General features: G+C 36.5%; 1 protein-coding gene across 2 annotated transcripts; it reads right to left on the reverse strand.

Moving 5' to 3' along the window:
* Positions 1-220: 220 nt before the first annotated feature.
* cnot3b (CCR4-NOT transcription complex, subunit 3b) lies at positions 221-22,572 on the reverse strand. 2 transcript variants are annotated; one of them, XM_059509274.1, is made up of 18 exons: positions 22,422-22,572; positions 15,994-16,054; positions 15,735-15,802; positions 13,727-13,801; positions 12,805-12,894; positions 12,410-12,538; positions 11,403-11,498; positions 9,885-10,104; positions 9,673-9,800; positions 8,690-8,743; positions 7,730-8,612; positions 5,634-5,739; positions 4,572-4,710; positions 3,661-3,757; positions 3,375-3,573; positions 1,651-1,783; positions 1,301-1,426; positions 221-611 (listed from the first exon to the last, which is right to left on the reverse strand). In XM_059509274.1, the coding sequence occupies exons 2-18, from the start codon at positions 16,016-16,018 to the stop codon at positions 513-515; spliced, it is 2,667 nt and encodes an 888-aa protein (XP_059365257.1). In that variant the 5' UTR covers positions 16,019-16,054; positions 22,422-22,572; the 3' UTR covers positions 221-512. The 2 variants fall into 2 exon arrangements, with proteins under 2 accessions (XP_059365257.1, XP_059365256.1); XM_059509273.1 differs by having other exon boundaries at positions 3,661-3,751; positions 4,563-4,710.
* Positions 22,573-23,046: the final 474 nt, after the last annotated feature.

Raw genomic sequence — 23,046 nt, forward strand, 5'->3', positions numbered from 1 at the left:
TCATAAGAGAAGACAGCAGATATTACAGCTTTGGTGGACAGATATATGGAAGAAAACTGTTGTGCATAAAAATGTAATTGCTTATGTTTACTTTAAAAAAATAACTTTCTGAATAACACCACTGTAGCTCATAGAATTCAGATTAGTTGGCTTAATGTTGTCATTATTATAGCAGAACTTCATTTTTTTTAGCCATGGCTAAATAACTCATCCACACAGATTTGTAGTTATCCTTCTGACAGGCTGAATGCTTTATTTGACCACATTCAACTTCTGTGGCACAAAAATGCACCAGAAAGGGGTGATTTACTGGGGTTAAGTCTGATTGAATGAGAGGGCAGAGTGGCTGGGGGGAGGACTGTAAAGAGTGGGAGGGGCTCCAGATGCATTAGGCATCAGCGAGACATAAAACAGCCTCGCACGTGCATCTGGGTCTCCTCTCTGATGAATGAAAGAGAGTGTACATGTGTCCGGAATGTCGACAGTAGTCCTCCGTTCTAGTTGACCATCCGTCACTGCAGGTCCCGGTCTTCAAGGTACCTGTACTCAAATGTAAATCCTTCCTTTTTCCTCTGGCCCCATTTCTCATAGTCAAAGTAAATATATGTCCCCTGTAGAAAGACAGAAATAATGAAATGTTCAGCAAATTAAAAGATACATCAAGTTTTATTCACATATACATCACCGTTTAAAAGTTTAGGATCAGTAACATTTTTTTTATGCATTTGAAAAGTCTTTATGCTCCCCATTTATTTGCATTTGTTTGACCAAATATATAGTAAAAAAAAAAAAAAAACAGTAATTTGAAAATATTATTGCAATTTACAATTATTTTCCATTTTAATAGATTTTAAAATATAGTTTATTCCTGTGATGACAAAATTGATTTTTTGGCATCAATTACTTCAATATTCAGGGTCACATCAACCTTCAGAAATATATCAAATTTGAAAACAGTTGTGCTGCTTAATATTTTTGTGGAAACCATGATACATTTTTTCCCCCAGAATTCTTTGAGGAATAAAAAGTTCAAAAGAAAAGCATTTTTGGAATATAATGCAGTACATATAATATAATGCAGAAGTCTTGACTGTCACTTTTGCTCAATTTAATGCATTCCTGGTGAATAAAAGTAGTTAATTTCATAAAAACAAAATGAACTGTGGTCGGACACTCGACAAATCGTGGTCAGGCATATTCCCAAGTAAGCTCTTCTTGGCCAAAATATGATTACAAAAAAATAAAAATAAGTAAACAGGATAGAATCCAAAGCAAAAGCCTTTGTTATATTGTGACTCACTTGCTCAAACTCATCAGTGATGGTCTTGGGTTCCTCGTGCCTCTGGAACCACATCATGTACTTGGTGTGGAACCTCCATGACTGTTTTTTCAAGGCCTTGGCTGCTAGATACTGCGCTTTTGTACCCTAGGGGGTGTAAAGGAACAATCTGTCATTCACCAGAAATGCACTAATAAAAAGGTACTGTAATCTGACCGTAATCCTAAAAAAAAAAAAAAAAACCTCAGGAGATCAATAGGACCTATTTATCAATCAAATGCAAGCCATACGTGCTTATTGAAGGACAAAACAACCGGTTTGCAATTACTGAGGCTTCACTGGGGACGTTAACTGTGAACACACACACACACCTCCAAGTAGTAAAAGATGAAGAAGAGGGTCTCTGTAGACAGTCTCTGGTAGAACTCCACAGTGTCAGAGTGAGGAGGGGGCACCTGGTGGTGAAAAGGCAGTGCTGGGCAGGGGTTCCTCATCAGGTACTGCCTGTATGTCCAAAAGAGACACAATTGAATACACAATTGAAACATGGTTGATGATCGAACAACCCCAATAAACTGGAATAGGATAGGATGAGACAGTATTTTTATTTGAATTTAATATACGATTCAAAATTAAGCTGTTAAAAATAGCTAATATATTTGATTAGGGGTGACTCCGAATAGTTGATGAATCGATGCTTTGATTCGAGGAGCCTGATTCGACTACCAATCTAACAGTCAAATATTCGTGGGATGTTATTGATTATGCCATTTTGACTATACGAGGGAGCTCAAATGTTTGATTTCACATAGAACTACCGGTTTTCTCCCACTAAGTTAATATACAGCCTATTATGATAAAGCTGTAAGAATCTGAAAAGAAAGAAGCTTCAAATTAATATTTTAAAGTGCGTGAATAAATCCAACCACCCCTATAGATTTAGGTTTCACTTTCCATAACCTGTGACTGACAGAGGAGCATCTTGGCGGCAGGGATTTAAAACTTTACCAAGACTCAATCAGACACTGACAGAGACTGGATTTTTTAGAACAGGTAGGGTACAAGTGATTTCAAAACATTTCAGCTGGTGTGTACTGTATATAGATCGTGGATATATTATTTACCTGATATAATTGGTTTTGAGTCAAGCGCTTTATTGTAGTACTACAGTGATATCTCTTCAGCGCACAACGCGAGCAGGTCAAACTACAATGCAGAATATTAATAACCATGACTGGGACTGTTATATACATACTATTATAATAAGACCATTATACTAAAACGCTATGAATTTTTAGAGTTTAGCTGCAGTGTTTATTCACATTGTTTCGTGAAGAACGCGCCCACAAAAGGAGTTCGCATTTAGAATGTTGTATAAATAACGAAGCGTATTCTATATGAAATTATGAGCAGAACCCCATTGATTTAAAACTTGCCATCAAATGAATCACTCTACTGGTCCTCTGCAGCGTGCGCAGCTCAAAAAAAGAAATGCAGAACATTAACTGCTAACGTTTTAAACTAACGTTATAATGAGAGCACTATTGTAAAAAAAAAATAAATAAAAGTTAATTGTTATGGTTTCACCGATGTCAAGTGTTAGCTATCTATGTGTTCATCAAAACATAACACATTTACCCCGTTTATATCTGCAAGGTGTTCATTACACATTTACCCTGTATGTTAACATCAGTAATTGTTAGTCGAATGTCTGACTTGACTCTTGTTAATGTATTTTGCCCCGCCCCCAAACATATGAGTCGACTAGCAGTCGAAATGAAGCCAGTGAAATGTTTGTGCAAGGATATTATCAAATAAACGATTAATTGAAATACTATTAAAATTAAATTTACTTAATTTTGAGTACTGTGGCTTAAGTACCAAATATTTTTCATTCTGAAAAGATGCACAAAAATAATGCAAATACACCTCATTCTGCAAACATAACATTGCATTAGATGCTTTACAATAAAACTGATTTTTTTTTATGACGACAAAGTAATGCAAAACATGGTCACACCAGGAATTTCCCAGACTTGGAGGCATGTGCCCGAATGAGTGAACACTAAGGAATTGTGTTTGTGTGTGTGCTCACCTGATCCTCTCAGAGTCGGACGGGTGAGGCATGTGCATCCAGGCGGACTCCTGCATGGCTTGCTGGTAGAGTTGCTCTTTGGAGAAGGGGACAGGGCCCAGTGGACACACGCCCAATGATGGGGGGATGCTCACCTCCGACAGAGCAGACTGAGGAGCTGCAGGAGTGCTTGAAGGGGCTGTGGAGCTGGGAAATATATCTAGAAGAGGATGAAAGAAAGAATGCCGCCAACAACAGAGAATAGTGCAAGATAAGCTGAAAGTAATGAGAACTTGTTGATACTTACCACTTGAGATATGTAGTGCAGAAAGCTCCCCTTCTAACCCTGAGCCCTGAGCAACCCTCTCTGCCATCGACTTTAAAGAGCTCGGAGGCTCCTGAAGCTGGAGAGAGTGAAAATTTTTTTTTTTTTTTTTAAATAAATAAATTTATCATTGCCTCTAAATGTTCTAGATATAGATCGATCGCACATATTTTTATATAATTAGTATGAATTATAAGTGTGATTTATGATTATGTACACTCATCAATAAAGGGTTTGCAAGAAACCACACACAAAACAAAACTACATGAAGTGACTTGTGCTCAAAGCTGCATTTCTTTGATCAACAATAAAAAATAATATGTTGTAATACATTACGAACTGTAATGTATTCTTGTAATGGCAAAGCTGAATTTTTTGTAGCAATTACTCTTCTTCATGGTCACATGATCCTTCAGAAATCATTTCAATATGCTGATTTGCTGCTCAGGAAACCTCATATTTCTTATTCAGTATTTAAATCACATTTAGACATTTTTGTAGCATTATAAAAGTTTTTACTGTCACATTTGATAATTATAATGTATTCTTACAAAAAAAAAAAAAAAAAAAAGTATTAGCATTAAAAACAATAAATAAAATAAAACACTTTTGTCTTTACACAACTAACAACCCAGGCCTGTCAATGTCTTTACATGAAATTTAGATATAATAAATGTGGTGAAGTGTTGATGTGGTGTGCAATAATTAAAGGGTTAATTTCTCTGCCTGTTCCAGTCTCATCTCAGTTTAGCCAATTTGGAGGGCACGATCAGGCAACAGCAATGTAGACTTTGCCTTCAGATGTGCACCCACTCATCAAACAGGTGTAGTGTGATGTAATGTAATGACACAAAATGTGCTGAGTGCGTATGCGCAAACATTACATGACTGACCTTGGTGTCGGCAGCCTGTGTGTATGAGTGCGGGCCATTCATCAGGCTGAAACTGCCTGCTTTACTCTCACTATATGACGGTGAGGGCGAGCTGGGCGGCAGTGTAATCGACCCCAGAAGACTGGACCCACTGTCATTACTGTTTTGACAGGAGGGAGAAGAACATTTAGAAAATCATTTTAATATGGAAGAACATAAATTAGCAAATCAGATGTTTTTTGTTTTTTCTCCAGGAAAAGTACTAATATATTATATATATACACACACACACACACTACAGATCGTTTCAAGCTTCACAAACAGAAAAATTAATGTTTATGTTGGAAAATCAAATTCATCAGTTATTAAATGTCATTTCAGCTATAAACGCAACAGTAGGCAACAGTATCATTATCCAGCCCAATTCAGTTCAAAATTGGTTTTCATTCAGTAGTGGCAACAGTTTAAATCAACAATATTACTAGTAGTGAATATTAAAGGGATAGTTAGGGATATCTGCTATTCATGAAAGTAACAGGATGTATGCGTGTGATGTTGCTGACGCAGGAGCCAGCGTTCTGATGTAGAACACATATCCGCTGTACATGGCTTACAAGCAGAGGAATGCTCACATAAGCACCGTGGTACTCTTGTGAATGCCAGCGGAGACTGAACCAGATGAGAAAAAAAAAAAATCTTTGAATAAAGACATTATTTTTGTTTTCTTTGCACACAAAAATTATTCTCATGGCTTCATAACATCACGGCTGAACCACTGATGTCACATGGACTATTTTAAAGATGTACCTTTCTGGGCCATACAATTTCAGTTGCACTGCGGTCTATGCAGGGTCAGAAAGCTCTCGGATTTCATCAAAAATCTCTTAATTTGTGTTCCAAAGAAGAACGTAGGTCTTATGAATTTGAAACAACATAAGGGAGAGTAATTAACAGAATTGTATAACTATCCCTTTAATTGTCTTTTAAACCTCATGAAAACTTTTCACAATGCTAGGTTGTTGTAGGTGGTTGCCAGGGTGTTGCTTTGTGGTTGCTAAGGTGTTGTAAGTGAGCAGTACTCACAGCTGATTTGTTGAGGAATTTAAGGATGAGGATTGGCTGTTCTGTGATTGGCTGGCACTGTTGAGAGCTGAGTCTGATGCGCTGTCTGCTACCACAGCACTATAACCTAGAAAAGGCAGGAATATTGAAGTAAAAATGTGAATAAAGCATATACTTTTTTTTTTATACAATTTCATTGTTTTATTAGGGGTGTGTGATAATGACAACAAAAAAAATCAAAAAAATTTTTCTGGAATTTTGCCGATAATTATAATTAGACCATATTTTGTGTCTTCAATGCAGAGGTAGCACAGAATCTGCAAATGAAGTGGTATTTAGATGCATTCACACAGAATGTTAAAATGCAGGACACAAGTGTATTTGACCAGCAGTCACAAATGCATAATTCAAGGTCCCATGAAATCAAATGGAATTTTTCTGGCTTTTAGTATGAATATGTTAGCCTCAAGGTTATCTAAAAGCTATTGTGCTTCAAATAAATGACAACATTTGCATATACAAGATTAAAAACTTCCTGTCTCTCACCAAAAGTCTGGTTTTGCGCTGTGTCCAGTGACATGATAGCACAGAGAGGATCACACACGTGAATCAGTGCAGACCACAAAATGTACACAATGTTATATTTTATAGTGATATGGATGAGATTAGGAGGATTTAAGTAACGGTTTCATACTGAATCTATAAAGGGTAATCTATCAGACTGTGGCTGTTATATGCTGTCAAATGTGGCTTTGCTGAGCTCAAGGGGTTCTGGCCCAAACTGTGATATGAACAAAACTATTGAACACGCTATTGGCCATTTAAAAAGGAGGCGGAGCTGCTTGCTTGATATGTCTTCCAGTTACAGTTGAAATTACGTCAACACATAGAATAATGCTGCATGTAGCAAGGCACTTCACCTTTAAATGTTTTGCGGTTTAAAAAAAAAAAAAAATATTATATATATATATATATATATATATATATATATATATATATATATATATATATATATACACACACTGCATGAGTGAGTCACCGAGTCATTCATTCAACCAATTTGTTCAAACAGCTGATTGATTCAGTAATGAAACACTGTCCTGTGTTGCTCAGAGGTGCAAAACACTTCTGCTGTGGCTTGGTTTAGAATCTTCACTATAGAAAAGCAGCAAAAACAAGAACTTCTGTGTCTAAAATGTAAGTCACTTAATATGAACTTTTTGTTTAGTGAACATCAGTCTTGTGTGATATTAACTATATCAGATGATATAAATATAAAAAGGCATATAAAAGCCATATGGGTGCATTTTTGCCCCTATTTTGAATTTTGGGGGAAATCTAAAAATGTATTTTTATAGACTAAATCAAGCAGTGAAAGAGTGAACTCTAAATGTGCTGGCACAATATCATGTAGTTTATGCATACATTGCCTGGGTGTGTTTTTGTTTGAACGATATGCACATTTGAAAAACATTTACGATATTATCATAGATGATATTTATCACACACCCCTACTTCTTATAATTTTTTTTTTTAGAGCAAATTTATTCAGGGTTTCTGCAGGCTTTATGAAGATTAATTTAAGACTTTTTAAAGGCCTTTGTAAGTAAAAAAAAAAAAAGGAATAAATCAACTCCGTATGCTCGCTAAATATGTAAATGTCTATGGAGAACAAAATGAGTTGTATTAGAGACTTCACCGTTTAAAAATAAAACTTTAAACCAATCTACATGATTTTTGAATTTATTTTGAGTTCATGATTAGAATAAGAAAAGCTCAATTCAAATGGAAAACATGAAAAATGTTCATACCCCATTGGAAGATATTTGACATTAATTTACTTAATTTTACTTGCTCAGAAAAGGCTTCTATCATTTTGTACCTCAAGTAAATGTATCTTGATTTAGGGATTGTTAGATATTTGTACTGGAAAATGAGGCAAATTTTTTTTATGAGCAATATATGATTTTTTTTGCAATGCATGAAGCATTTAATGGCATGACTATGAATTTTTGCATAGATTTAAGCCCTTTTTAAATTATTTAATTTGTGTAAGGGAAAATTAAGACTGCAAAATAACTGTCTAAGCAGGAAAAAAAAGTGTTTTCTGCACTCACTTGTACCACCGTTTTGTTTTGGCCCACTAGGTGGCCTTGGTAGCGCAGCACTTCCTGCTGCGTTTCCTGTCCCAGAGGTTCCTCCGTTGCTTCCGATAACTCCCACATTGCTCCCTGAGGTCAGTGCGCTTCCCACAGAGCTGGGAGCCACCAAAGGTAAAGGCTCCACAGTGGACTGTGTAGACCCAAGACTCAAAACACCAGGCCCTGAGCCCAATAGGCTTGTGGAGCCTAGACTTCCGTTAGTCCCCACTGAGGATACGACTCCACTGGAGTTTGTACTGCTAATATTCGTTCCAATCGAGGCCGACAGCCCGCTGCCCATGCAACCTGCGGCAGCCGCTTGTGCATAAGGTGCTGTTGTGGATCTGCTCAAAAACCCAGTCATGCTGTTCAAGGATGCCGCCATCCCTGAAAGGACCAGCCCGGGCATCTGGTTTGCGCCACTAGTCACTGATGTCCCCTTCCCAAGTCCTAGACTGGAAGAAAGACCCGTTCCCAGTGAAGGTTGGCTCTGCGAGCTGGGTGTCAGGGGGCCCGGTGTGCTGGGGTTGGACGGCGATGTGGAGGTGGGTGTTGGGAGTAAGGTACTGTTGTTGGAGGAGGCAGAGTTGGTGGTGGAGAGGGAGGAGACCGAGTTTTTGGGCTGGTGCGGCTGTTGGGATTGCTGTGTTTGTTGCTGTGTTGCTGAACTATAGCTGCCAGAGTTCTGGAGAGAGTCGCCCAGGTTACCTAAGAGGCTGCTGCTCCCTGCTGCCGAGCTTATGTTGCAGGCAACAGTCGCCATGGAGTTCAAAGAGTTTGAACAGATTCCCGACGATGAGGATGACAATGAGGAAGAGGAGGATAGAGATGAAGATGGATTTCCATTCTTGACAGGTGACTGCAACAAAACAATAGGATTTGTGAGTCAGCTCAAAATTATTATAATAAAAGTGATCTGTGATTTCTTTTTCTCACCTGGCTGATTTCACTGTCTGTTGAACGACCTCTTTTCTTATCATCTTCCGAATTCTCATTAGCAGAAATGAAGAGAACATGACATAAAAAAGCAAACCAAAACAAAAACCACTGAATTGCTTTTTAACTATATTCATATCAAACCACATCTACAACAGTCACAATGAAAATAATTCATCCAAAAATAAGCAATTTCTAAAAAGTGTTTTAAGAAATTTTTGCTCTCCATAAACAAATCAGGGTCCCATTTATCTAATGTGCTTTATTTTCAAGAAACATGATGAGATTCAAGATACATATTCATGACAACGTGGCACAAACATCTTTTGGACAAATTAGTCTGCTGGTAAGCAGGTTTGAGAAGTCTGATATGTGGCTATGACAAGGGATTTACAATTATTAAAAAAAAAAAAAAATTTGGCTGTCGATAATGATTTGAAGTTCTGATAATTACACATAATAACCGCTACATGAAACACATTACAATTTAATACATTTATATCTTGTTACAATTAATAAATTTAAAATTCTAATAATTGTATAATTTAAAATGAACTTAAATTATTTTCCATACATTACATCTTTACAAGCAAACACAACACATAATATATAACCAGTTTTAAAAGAAAAAGTTTTAAATGCTACAAGTGAATTTAAGCATCACAACATCATAATGATCAGTGTGAAAAGTCAATTTTAAAATTGTTATTTAAAAAAAAAAAAAAAAGTAATATTTAACAGTATGTAAAGATTAGCTAACCAATTACTAAAAATTAAAACTGAAATAATTTGTATTATCAAATAATAATTACCTACTTTAAAATGCATAAAGTTTTAAATGCTACAAGTGAATTTAGGCATCACAAGGTTATAATGATCAATATGAAAAACGGATTTTCATTTTTATACTTCCGTGTTGTGCATCCCAAGCTGTGATATTGTGGATTAAACTTTGGGTCTGTCAGTAAGGAGGAGATGCTCACCGTAGTGCAAGTAGCCGGAGAGGGAGGTATGGGAGATGAAGACGTTGTGGAGGTCGGTGTAGAACTGGAGTGCTGGAAGAGCTCGTCCTCTGCTTGACCTGATGGAGATGTGGCAACTAGTGGCAGGGCTACAAGGAGGAAGGCGAAAAAAAAAAAAAAAAAGTTATGATTGAAAACAAAACACAGAACTCACATATGCACCAAATACTTACGCAAATCCTCCAATTCAATGTCATCATAGAGAAACTCATTCTCCTCAAAGTCAGGATCCTGAGAGGAATCAAGATAGTACTCCACGTCATCTTTAATCTTGCGAATGGCATCCACTTGTACGGAGTCATTGTCCAGCATTCTAAGGATGGTTTCCAGCATGCGGATGTGATACCGGTGCCTCTCGACCATTCGTTTCAGTTCCTCGATCCGATCCTGCTTCTAAGGGCACAGCATGAGAAAAATATAACTCTAAAAAGGACCTACCAATGTGTATGAGCAGTCTTTTTAAAAGGCCCCGACATACTTCAAACAGAATCGAAGAACGAACTGATATGACGTAATTTCAAACAAAATCAGGCCGAAATGAAGTTTGTTTCGGCAGTTTGCCAAAAAAAAAAAAAAAGTTACCAAAGCAAACTTTCTGGGGGAGTTAGTTTTGGCTCCTAAACACCTTTGCAACGAAGCTGAAAAAAGCGACACAGAAACATCCGAGACAAGTTTTCCAAAGCCATGAAAAGAATGAAAGGAAAGACTAAAGATAAGGAAGCAATTACCAAATACGTGTTTGAAATAAATGTTACACCATACTGCTGCTGTTGTTCTTTCAAAAAGCGAATTTAAAGGGTATACAATAAATGAAATGCCAAACGAATATTCAATAATAAAACCTTGTTTTTAAATCAAAAGTAAATCATGAAATATAATATTCTGACCATAGACGCCCTTCTCACACCTAGATTGCCTACACTTCTTCATTTCATCTTTGTTGTGTTTAGGGGATATGCGTTTAGCACTTTTACATTAATCTATGCCCCGCCTCCAGCAGTGCAGGGGTGTTGGAAAGTTCGGAAACCGTATACCGTCACGCAGCCTTTCGAACTTTCTTACCCCAAACGAAGAACGAAAACAAACTTCATTTAAAGTATATCGGGGACTTAACAGAACGAGTGAAACTGCTGACAATGTTCTCACATCTTACAGTGTGTTCAGAAATGTACAATTTAAGTTTCAACTATAAACACCTGCACTGCCCAACTTTACATATTCGCACAAATGTAGAGTTAATGTTTGGAATGTTTATTTTGTTTTAGATTATCTTCCTAAATTTTATTTTGCTCTTATTGTATAGCTTTTACTGGTCTTATTTTAAAGTGGTTTATCTCATGGTTCTATTATTTATTCTAGTTTTTCTGTTGTCTTTGTCAAGCACCAATTTACCAAGACAAATTCCTCGTACATGTATACATACTTGGCAATAAACATGATTCTGATTCTTAGCATCAATAACCACTAATGAATCGGTCACTTAGTTAACACTTTTAGCAAAAGGCCAAATCATAAGTAACTTGTTTAAAGGGACAAAAAGGACTCATTCATGAATTACCAAATGCTAGTTTTGAACCAACCTCTAAGTTTCCAGCCCAGTTCTTTAACTATTACACTAGACTATCCCTCATAAAACAGTTGCATTTTAAAAAGATGAAAAGGATGAGAATAATGGAGCAAATGTAACTGACCTCTTTGTCTCCTTTCTTCTTCTTGGTCTGGACAGAAAGGGATTCAACCTCGCTCTCAAACTGGTCCACTTGCATGTTTAACGTGTCTATCGTGTTCTAGGGGAACCAAGGTACAAAGCAGAAGTAGGTGACATTAGTAAGTGATGTGAACAAAGCCACAGTCAAGATGAGCATGTCTTTCGCCAAATACATTCCAGAAAGCTCTCAGTAACATCATTCTGAGTCAGACGCTGCAGCTGCTTTTCATAGATAGAGCAAACTAAAAGAATGATGGAAAATAACTTGGTATGGCCACATTTCCTACTGACTGACACATTTTCATGGGTCAAAATAGTGTCATTTGAATTTCACTTGAGGCGGATTTCCAGAAACCGATTTCGCAACAGGTTCAATTTCAAGCCATTTTCACCAAATTTGTGTGTTATAGTTCAGAACTTACTTTTAACATATTGCTGAAATAATGTCTTATTAAACTAGAAATGGACAGAAAAGATGCAGACTGTAGCATAAATAAATAGATACACAGGATTACTTGTTTAATCATCTTCATGGAAAAACAATGTCAAATGCATCCACTTCATTGCCAACAAAAAATGTGATCACGATATCTGCTTTTGCTTAGATTCCTGGACCACTATAAGAAGTGGGATTTCAGCTGCCCTTTTTTTCACTCCTCCCCTGACAGCAGCTGCCTACTATCATCATCTACATACAAACAAGGCATTTGACACCTAAATTGAGCCTAATGTTTTATCATATTGAAACAAGATGTGACTCCTTCCTAGAACGGCAGAAAGTCGACATGAAATCAAAACAAATCCTACTTAATTTCATAATGCACATGTCTTGTCTTATTGTGAATGATTTATCATTGTGTAATAGTCCAAAGATTTTTTTTTTTTGATTAAACCAAGCCAGATCCTACTTTTTCCAAATTATGGATGGCAAATGGATTAAGAGCAATTCACATTGACTTTAAACACATTGCTTCACACTGCCATTCTTACCGTTAGCCACTGGCCGACCTCTTCTTTCTCTTTCTGTGCAGGATCGACTTTCTGAGCGAGGCCGAGTCCTTCTTTAGAGTACGCTTTCGTTTTGGTCTCCCGTTCCACAATCTTAAACCGCTCCATTTGCTGTGAAAAAAAAAGAAAAATAGCATCATAAAATCAGAGTCAAAAGTATCAAATTCAGATTTATTTCTGGATTACATTCTTAATTTTACAGTGATTTATGCATACATCCCCAAATATATATCCCCACATCTCAGAGGTCTCAACTTGCTGAAAGAATTACTAATATAATTAATCAAAAAAAAATTAAGATGTTCAAAGCATTACATCCAGCATTATATCTATTAGTATCAAGAATTTTTGTTAAATTAAAACAGACATCAACTCACAGTCTCAATGAGTTTGCGATTCTCTACTAGCGGTCTTTTGTCTTTGATCTCATTGGAGGCGACCCATGTCTTAATCTGGTCACGGAGACGCTGCAGAACCAACGCAGACAGAAACAAAGATCATGTAGAAACAAAGAATGAAAAGAAAATTGAGATGGACGCTTGAAATCAAGCATGCCCGACTCGTCCTATGCAGCCACAGTGGACACGCGCATACATGACTTGCAGCGATGATAGCGCTTGTCCTCATTGTTACCAGTAAAGACAAACACATCTTGAGCAGTGAAAAGGCCAATGTATTAAAAAATAAAATTGGTTCAGCTATGGCCAAGAGTGTATTCAGTTCATAGACCTTGGTGCGGGGAGGCATACAAAGCCAGTCGATTTGGTCAGTCACACTTTAAAATACATTTTATCTTCTCTATAGTAAACCGACAAATTCACACTAAGCAAATTACTTGCGCTGTCCATTGTCGCTGCTCTAGCTATTAACATGTTGAAAATAATGAACTATAAACATTGTCAACGGAATATCAAAGTAGGCTTTTATTAATTACAAATTATGGAGTCAATTTCTCACCCACTGCTTTAAAAAAAATCTGTTGGACATGATTAAAGTTCAATGCACAATAAGCAGGCACACCAAGACTTCACAACACAGTAAATATTACTGAAAATGGCCGATTAAGCGGTTTATATTATAAAATCCATGTATACATCAACATCTTCATCTGATGTTATTTTGGTAAGGTCCAGATTTATCTGCAGTTGTTAGTACGTTATCCATTCGCGCCATGCAACAGGAATGCAGTAAATACTATAGGTTATTATCTGCCAAAATGCAGATTTGTTGCATCATAAGCTATTGTGATGCAACAAGCTATACCCATGATTCAGTTCGTGATCAATAGAAAATTCTCACCTGTAATTTTTTTATCTCTTTCTTGAGGTCAGATTCATATTTCTCTTTTTGGTTGGCATTGGCTGCACTATAGAGCTGAAAAAAAAACAAAACAAAACATAATTCACCGACAACTAGCTTAAATATATAGCACATAAAATGTATTGGTCTAATGTTGTTTATTTTTCAAAATACATCACTGTTCAGAACTACCGCTCAAATCGGAGGTTAGAATGATTTTTTTTTTTTTTTTTTTAAATACTACTTTTATTCAGCATGGATGCATTAAACTGGTGCATCAAAGGTAAAAGTAATGGCTTTTTAAAACGTCATTGCTATCCAAAAATAATAATTCAGTTTTGTTTGTTTTTACTGCTGTGAAGAGAGAGATGAACACCGAGCCAGATAATGACTCGTTCTCGAGTCAAGAACCGGTTGCATCGGTTTTCGAATCACCAGTAGTTCTTTCTGACAGTTCGATTCAATAAACCGGTTGAAGAAAACTGTTCACCGGTTCTTTAGCGCTCGCCGTAATGTCGGTTTACCCGCGCTCATAACATTAGCACAGAATCAGTTCAGAATCAATCACCAAAAGAATCAGTTTGGTTCAGACGCTCTGTGTGTCGGTTTGCTTCACGCTGAAACACACATGCGCAGTATCATCAGCTCCTCGGTTCTCGAGTCGGACACGTCTGACAGAAATGGTTCTTGACTCGTGAACTAGTCATTATCTGGCTCTGCTCGGTGTTCATCTTCAGTTCTCTCTTCACAGCAGTTCAGTCAGTGTACTGTTTGAGTACATGAATTACTCCGGGATATTGGTTGGTTAGAACTCAGAGGAAGTGTCAGCCACATTAAAAAAAAGTTAGCAGCTTAAGTCATTTGCGGATTAATGCGTATTGGAGACGCGAACCGTTTAAAACGATTCAGTTCGATTTGGTGAACTGGTTCAAACAGATCCGGTTACATCGAATGATTCGTTCGCGAACCGGATATCACAAACTACTTTGTTTTGAACTCTCTCTCACAACAGACACGGAAGAGAAGACAATGCTGAATAAAGTCGTAGTTTTTGCCATTTTTGGACCAAAATGTATTTGATGCTTCAAAAAAATTCTAACTGACCCTCTGATGTCACTTGGACTACTTTGATTATGTTTTTTTACCTTTCTGGACATGGACCGTATACTATACACACAGCTTCAATGGAGGGACTAAGAGCTCTCGGACTAAATCTAAAATATCTTAAACTGTGTTCCAAAAATAAACGGAGGTCTTACGGGTTTGGAGCAACATGTTATTAATGACATAATTTTGCAAATTGGGCAAACTAACCCTTTAAGCACCAAATCAGCATATCATCAAGACTTGAGTAATGGCTGCTGAAAATTCAATTCAATCACATCCGTAAGCAGCAGATCATTTTAAGAAAGCCTGTTTAAATTTATTGTGCAGCTTTTTCATTTATTTTTGAAGTTCATATTCAAAAACTTCTTATATTGTCTTCATGGTTTACATTTGCTCATCATGGGAGAGGGACTCACACTTTTGTGTTGTGGTTTAATGCAACAGCTGAGCAGTTGTGGTGGGTGTGTATTAGTTTGCAAATCTGCTTTGCTGTGTGATTTTGCCACACTCCGCAGTTGTTTAAAGCTGGCCCCATGGATGCGCTTTTAATGCAAGCATAGAATTATTATTCTATATTTGCTAGTTGACAAAATGTTTATATATTACACACTACTGTTCAGAAGCTTGGGGTTGGATTTTAATGTTTTTAAAAGGAAATCTCTTATGCTTACCAAGGCTGCATTTATTTGACGGAGTAAAAAAAAAAAAAAAAAAGTAAAATATTATTAAGTTAAAATTAAGAAATCAGTTGTGTATCATACTCTCATTTTTAAGCATTTGTTCCATTTTGGATTTGCTTATGTGACATGAATATTATTCTTGAAAAAACAAAATTAAGCTTTATTAAATTTAACATAATATCATGGGCTTTACACAAATAGCTGATGCAGTAGTTTCTTACCTTTTTCCAAATGTCCTCAAATTGCTCTACCCCTTCTGCAACTTTTTTCAAACATCTGTCTATTTCACCTGAGGAGAGAGAAGCAAACTTTAGGTACATGATGGGATGAGGTGAGACCAGACCATATTCTCAGAGAAACACATGCACACATGCTTTGATATAGCAGATAAGCTACTCACGTAGCATTCTCCTCAAACCAATCAGTATTGAGATAAACAGATATGGCCCAGAAAAAAAAAAATGCCCCATTATCATATACCTTGAAGTTTTCTTTTATCAGCCATGACTCCTTGACTATGATGTTTTCTTCATGCCTTCTACTGAAAAAGATTGGAGAGAAAATGAGCACCATTGTTGTGCTTGTATGAAATCAACTTGCAGAAACCCTTACAAATGACTGGAACAAGACTGCCATTATAATGTGCTTCAATGCAATAGGTCCAAAAAAAGAACACATGACTCTTAGACTGATGATCTATTTTATAATTGCATGTTTTCCCCCCTGAACTATTAGCATAATTATTATAATGACAAGGTGACGTCATTGCAAACTCACAAAAAAAAAAGCTCTTGTGATTGCTATAGGGATGAATAATAATAATAAAAAAAAAAAAAACTATTTTCACTTAGTAATTCTCAGACTAGCTGTAAAAGTGAATGGGAGAATGGGGTGATTTGAGCCTGTGGGAGGAAGTTGAGCTACCCCTTGTGTCTATGCAACCATAAACAAAATTGGTTGACTACAAGTCGCACTTTTTTTTTTTCATAGTTTGGCTGGTCCTGCGACTTACAGTCAGGTGTGACTCATTTATCAAAATTAATTTGACATGAAACAAGTGAAATTAACAAAGAGAAAACATTACTGTCTACAGCCGCCAGAGGGCGCTCTATGCTGCTCAGTGATCCTGTAGCCTACACTGAAAACAGAGCGCCCTCTCGCAGATGTTAACAGTAATGTTTTCTTTTGGTTCTAAATAAATGCGACTTATTGTCCGGTGCGACTTACATATGTTTTTTTCCTCGTCATGACGTATTTTCCGAGTATTAGCCTGGTTCTGTACGGTCAATTCCTGTCAGTGTTTTGAACTATAAATTTTAACTTTATTTTGTTCTGATTTTAAACATTTAAAAAAATGCCGATCTTTAAATAAATATTTGAAGTCACCCATCCATCCCAATTTCCAAACTGCTTTATCCTCCAGGAAACACCCTGGATGGATGCCCGGTCCATCACACACAGATTTTAAGAATCATTTATTGAATTTCTTTCTTTAATATAGCTTAAGATGAAAATGTTGTACTTCAGCATAATCAAATCGCAAATTTTAACCCCATGTGGCTCAACTTATCTTCTCTCTTGGCCCAATTTACCCCTCACTGGGGGTAAGTTGAGCAAAGAGACCTTTTTTTGCAAAGTCATATTTTGAAATCCGTTTATTTTGGATCCAAAGTGATTATTCCCAAGCATGCACCACATCCTGAAATATTTTAATTGCACACATTACTGTCATCAGAGGTGGAAAGTAACGAATTACATTTACTCGCGTTACTGTAATTGAGTAGCTTTTTTGTGTACTTCTACTTTTTTAAGTATTTTTTTTAATCTGTAATTTTACTTTTACTTAAGTATATTTTGTTTGAAGTATTGTACTTCGCTACATTTTAAAACACATTAATTACTGAGTAAAAAAAAAAATCGCTCCCTGGAAGCTATGTCAGTAAATTATGGGGACGGCAAACTGGCGCTAAAATCACAAGAAAGATGCAGACGGACAAAACAGGCGTTAGTGGTGCAGACACCGCTGAAAACGAAACCCCGTCATATTCTGAAGTTGAACTCAAGGAAATGAAGTGAACCCCTGGCCATATGTATGCTCTATTATGCTGTGTATGCTGTGCTTGCCTAGGGAGACCAAACTAGCAGTTTATAAAATCTCGACAAGACATCAACCCCACGTAAGCATATAGAGGTGAGCTAAATAATTGCGTCATTGCATTGGTGGTTAAAATGATGCTTTGACATTTTAGCAAGAGGTTTTGCACAAATTAGCCAAAAAGATTGGTGCGGAGTGTGCGATATATATTGTCTGCGATAATATCATAATTGTTGTTTTAATGATGTACGCGCGCATTTAGAGTGTTCTTTCACTGTGTGATTCAGTCTGTTGAAATGCATTTAGAATGAAATCAATCAAAATCATTTAGAATCAAAATCACACAAAGAATGCTGTCTTTTCCTCTAAAAATCATAATCACACACACACACACATATATATATATATATATATATATATATATATATATATATATATATATATATATAGATCAGTGGGGATTTCTTTAAGACTGCAAGGGAAGCTCAGCTTCCCCTCTAATGTAAAAAAAAAAACCCAACGGTCAAATATGTACTATTGTTTATTATGTATTGTGTTAATCAGCTACATGTCGGCTGACTCGATTTTCTTCTCATACATTCCCGTAGCGTCACAGTGCATTTCCCTGTTGAAGCCGAGCGTCCATTGACTTCGATGGGGCTGCTTTGAACAGTTTTTTTCAGTGCTCCGAAGCTAGACGGTCATTGGATAAATGCTGCGATTATGTCCCGCCCACGGACGCTCAGCGTCTCTGGAGGTGAATGAAGACTGGGCTTCCGCGTGATGATTGGAGGATCTGTCGATCTCCTTTTGACTGACAGCGGTCTGCACCATAAGAAGTCGGTGAAGCTGTTTCACGCTCAGTCCCATGATCGCGGATTTCTCAAGTGTATTCGAAAGACAAACTGCGGCAATATTTCTTGATATTTATAAAATGCAGAACCACCACAAAATTAAATTGGTAATTAAGACAGATTGAAAATGTGCGCGCGAGCACACACACACACACACACACACACACACACACACACACACTATAGCCATCTAGTGGTTAAAGTGATTTATTAAAATTTTTAAACTGAATTTCCCCAAAAATGGGCAAAAATCTTACATTAAACCTTATAAAATTATCCATGGTATCCCCATGTATGAAAGTTAGAAATCTGGGTCTTTTATGAAGTGAATTTAACCTGAAATGCTTTTTTCTTTTTTTGTAAAAAAAAAAGCCTATTTAAATAAATATTTATTTATTTATAGAAATGTAAAAGATTTAAATCCTCCAAAAACTGTACAAAGTTTAGTAAAAACATAAATGAACAGAGTAAAATTATATTTGTAAAAAATTTAAATATTTTACTATTACAAAATGAAATGTTATTGTCTGGGGTCAAAAAGACCCCGAGTGTCACTACAAATGAAGACCATCAGAGGGTTATAATGTAGGCCGAAAATGAGCTTCCCCTCTTTGAAAGACCAGCAGCCGCCACTGATATATATATATATATATATATATATATATATATATATATATATATATATATTTTTTTTTTTTTTTTTTTACAACAGGACAGTAAACTAAGAGACTTGCGTTTTAGACACCATATTGCCATTGTTTTTGCTCTATTTCTACAACAAAAATTTATTCCAAACACAGCCACCAAAGCAAAATTTTGCATCTCTGAGCAACGTGACAGTGTTTCGTTCCTGAATGAATCAACCGTTTAAATGATTTGGTTCAATCGCAATGACTCACTTATTAACAGTGACTTGCTGACACATACTGGCCATTTTAATTTCACATTTAAAGTATCTTTTGATTTTTTTTTTTTTTTTATAATTAAGTTTTTATAATTTCAAATGAGTATTCAACATTTTATGTCTGGCATATCAAAACATTATTCATGCATTTGTAACTGCAGGTTAAATGCATTCTTGTCCTGCACTAAACAGTGTAATACATCTAAATGCCACGTCCGATGAAGCTTTTGCATTTCCTCTGTATTGAAAAGATGAGTTTGTTGATACTGATTTGCCTGGTAACAGCCCAAATGTTTTATTATTCTAAATAACTGATTCCTTTAATTAAAAACAACTAGTTTGAGATTAATAGACCTATCCCAGGAGTGTCAAACTCAGTTCCTGGAGGGCCATAGCCCTAACCCTGCTCCAGCACACATATCATGTAGTTTTCAAATAAACCTAAATGATAAGATTAGCTGGATCAGGTGTGTTTAATTAGAGTTAAATCTAAACTGTGCAGGACTGTGGCCCTCCAGGAACTGAGTTTGACACCCTTGGCCTGTCCCATTTTTGACTCCCTCCCACTGGTTAAAATGTAACTAAGTAATTTTTACTCTGAGTAAATTTTAAATGAGCTACTTTTTACTTTTACTTGAGTGGATTTTTTAGACTGGTACTTTTACTTGTACTTAAGTAAAATTTCATTAATGTAATGGTACTTTTACTTGAGTAGAATATTTTTGTACTCTTTCCACCTCTGACTGTCATGTGCTCACTTTAAAAGATACCATCATTAAAAACTGGCTCAACACACCCCACTCGCCCATACTTATTCCACATGCCAATAAACCTCATTTTGTTTTTATCTGCCATTTAGCAGTACTGCTTTCTGAAATAGATTTGTCCATTATAGAAAAACAATAGTAAAAGAATTGTAAAAGAAACAATTCTTTGCAAAGAAAACAACTCCATTGCATTGAAGACAATTTTATAGCACTACAGAGCCAGAGTTTTTGAAATCACCTACAAACAGCTTACAATTACAGAGTTGTTTCTTACATTAAACTGGAATAAGATCAACTATTTTAACACTGAATATGTTACACACTCCACCTTTTCTCCTACATCATCCAAAAAGCATTCAATGAAAATGTGCTACACGTTACTAATTTCAATGAAAATACCTCCAACACAAAGGGCAATTTGCTAGTTCTGGTTATCTACATTGGATTAGCCCTTATTATACAGAAGAGCTGGGCATAATTTTACAAAAATGTCTTCAAAAGTCACCATAATAAACCATATCTAAGGTTAGATCATCCCATTGCATATGTATCAAGTAAATCGATATAGCAATAATTTGTTTATCAGCATCAAATACCAATCATGTGCAGACAGGGATGTCTAGTCAAATGTATTTGTACGCTTAAATTACTTGTTGGGATGGACACAAGCACACCAGTTTGAAACAAAGATGTGCTATCTCAGTCTAAATTTAGCTAATGTATTAATCTTTCTTTTGCCGACCCACATAGAAGAGACTTGAATTGATACAGACATGTTATCCACATTTATTAGATTCAGAAAACTCAAGAGTGTTGCTCAATGCAAGTAGCAAGTTCGCAAGAATTGCCTGTTAAAGGAATAATTCTGTTCAGAATGCCAGACTATTTGTGCTTCTAAACGGTGCTTGATTGGATTTATCTGCAAGTGTCAGACAAGATGACTTTTCACTTGAGAAAGCAATATTATGGATGGAGGACTCATATTTTATATTACATTGTACTATCATTCTGACAGCACCCATTCACGGAAGAGGATCCATTGGTTATCAAGTGATGTAATGCTAAATTTCTCCAAATCTGTTCCAAAGAAGAAAAACTCATCTACATCCTGGATGATCTGACAGGGAGTACGTTCTCATTTATTGAATGAACTACTCCTATAAATTAAAGATCAATTATAATGCAGAGATTGTGAGACCTGGAGTTTTAGATGAAGGTTGTAGGTTTCTTCAGTGAATAAACAAGCAAGAAGCACATCACAACAAGCATACTTTGGAACCTGCTTTTTTTTAAATAAATGATTAAACAGCCCCTTCAGGCCCTTTTAAAAGTACTATCACACACAAACTTCTCTGGTTCTGCACTGTCAAAGCTAAGACTAGATACAATGCATATAGAGATGGATTTAGTTGTCGACAAATAGCCTTTTGACTTAACCTGACCCTGGTCCGTGAAAACATGCAATGCAAATACACATTTGAAAAGGCGTAACAAATAAGACAACATTGTCAAATTGAATAATGAAACCGCAGATATCAACTACCCATTTTATCAGACAGAATTGTGACTACACCGTCCACACACACACACCTGAGCAAGATGCATCAGCCTCATTTTTCACAACGAAGACACGATTTCACGCATCCAAGCACTTCAATAATGACTAGTTAATACATGTGTGACTAAAGCAGAAAGCTAATAGAGCATCAAAAATTGCTATTAATTTATAGTAAGTCCTGATCATCATAAAATATAAACAGTCAGGATGACAGCAGCACGTCAATCAAAATTCTCTGACACACAGTCGCGCGCATCCATTCGAGTTCTCGCAACAATGTAGCGCGGGCAAACACAGCAGCTCGAGAGCTGAGCCTCACTCAGTTTAGAGTAAAACTAAAAAATAAAAATAAAAACACATCTCACAGTCCTGGTGATAAAATCTCATTTAGAGAAAACTGGGTTATACTAAATACTATTTCAGGAATATGAAACCAGAGACTACCACTGTCTTTCCATGTATGTAGCTTCGTTTATATTCTCCTACCCAACTTAATTTGCATGCACTCTACTTTTTCTAGATGCTGAGACACTGGTGCGGTAATATTAACACTTCAGAGGAATTAGAAAGCTTAATTCCAGCAAGCAGCGCTCAAGCCAGTAGTGAAGGCGACCCGACCGGCTCGAGCTTTTTTGGCTGGGATACAAATTGGAAAGAATAAATAAAAAAACAAAACAAAAAAAACAGCACGTAACTGGAGTGACGCTCCCACGCTGCGAATATATTTTACCTGGTTTTCCTGAGTATCACTCTGCCTCTTAATATCCCCTTCAGTTCAACCACAATTCCCCAACTTTTCACGCAATATTTTTATTTCCTATTATTTCTATTCGCCAAACAATCACTACTCGCATCAAAGATGGCCGCCAGGAACACCTCCTCCGCTGGTGCGCTGGAGGCTTGTGGCCCCGCCCACTGAGACGCCATTAGGCAAAAGCCATCAGTGCTGTTCTCTCATTGGACAAGAGAAGCTGTCAATCTACTCGCAGTGTTTGACAGCTTCCGTGCGTAGTGAGTTATGGTTGGTGTATATGTATAGAGGTTAAAGGTGTACCGGGATGTCTTAAATTTCCGACATAATATATGGCCTTGTAATTAATATTTTGTTCAAATGTGTTAATTATCAAACAAAAGAAGGCGTAGTTTCAAAGCACTGTTTTACAGTGTTTTGTAAGTTTTAAATTCTAAGATGCTACTCACCATCTCTCCATCAGTGCAGCGATGCTTTTCAACCAGATTTCTTGGTAAACGGATGGGATTTGAGGATATTATGAAAGCTCATGAGACTGGAAAAATCTTGTAAAAAAAAAAAAAGTTCCAAGCATAAGCCTTCATAATTCAGACCAACATTTGTA

Source organism: Carassius carassius, chromosome 25 (assembly GCF_963082965.1).
Source record: "Carassius carassius chromosome 25, fCarCar2.1, whole genome shotgun sequence".
In the NCBI taxonomy this organism is placed as follows: domain Eukaryota; kingdom Metazoa; phylum Chordata; class Actinopteri; order Cypriniformes; family Cyprinidae; genus Carassius; species Carassius carassius.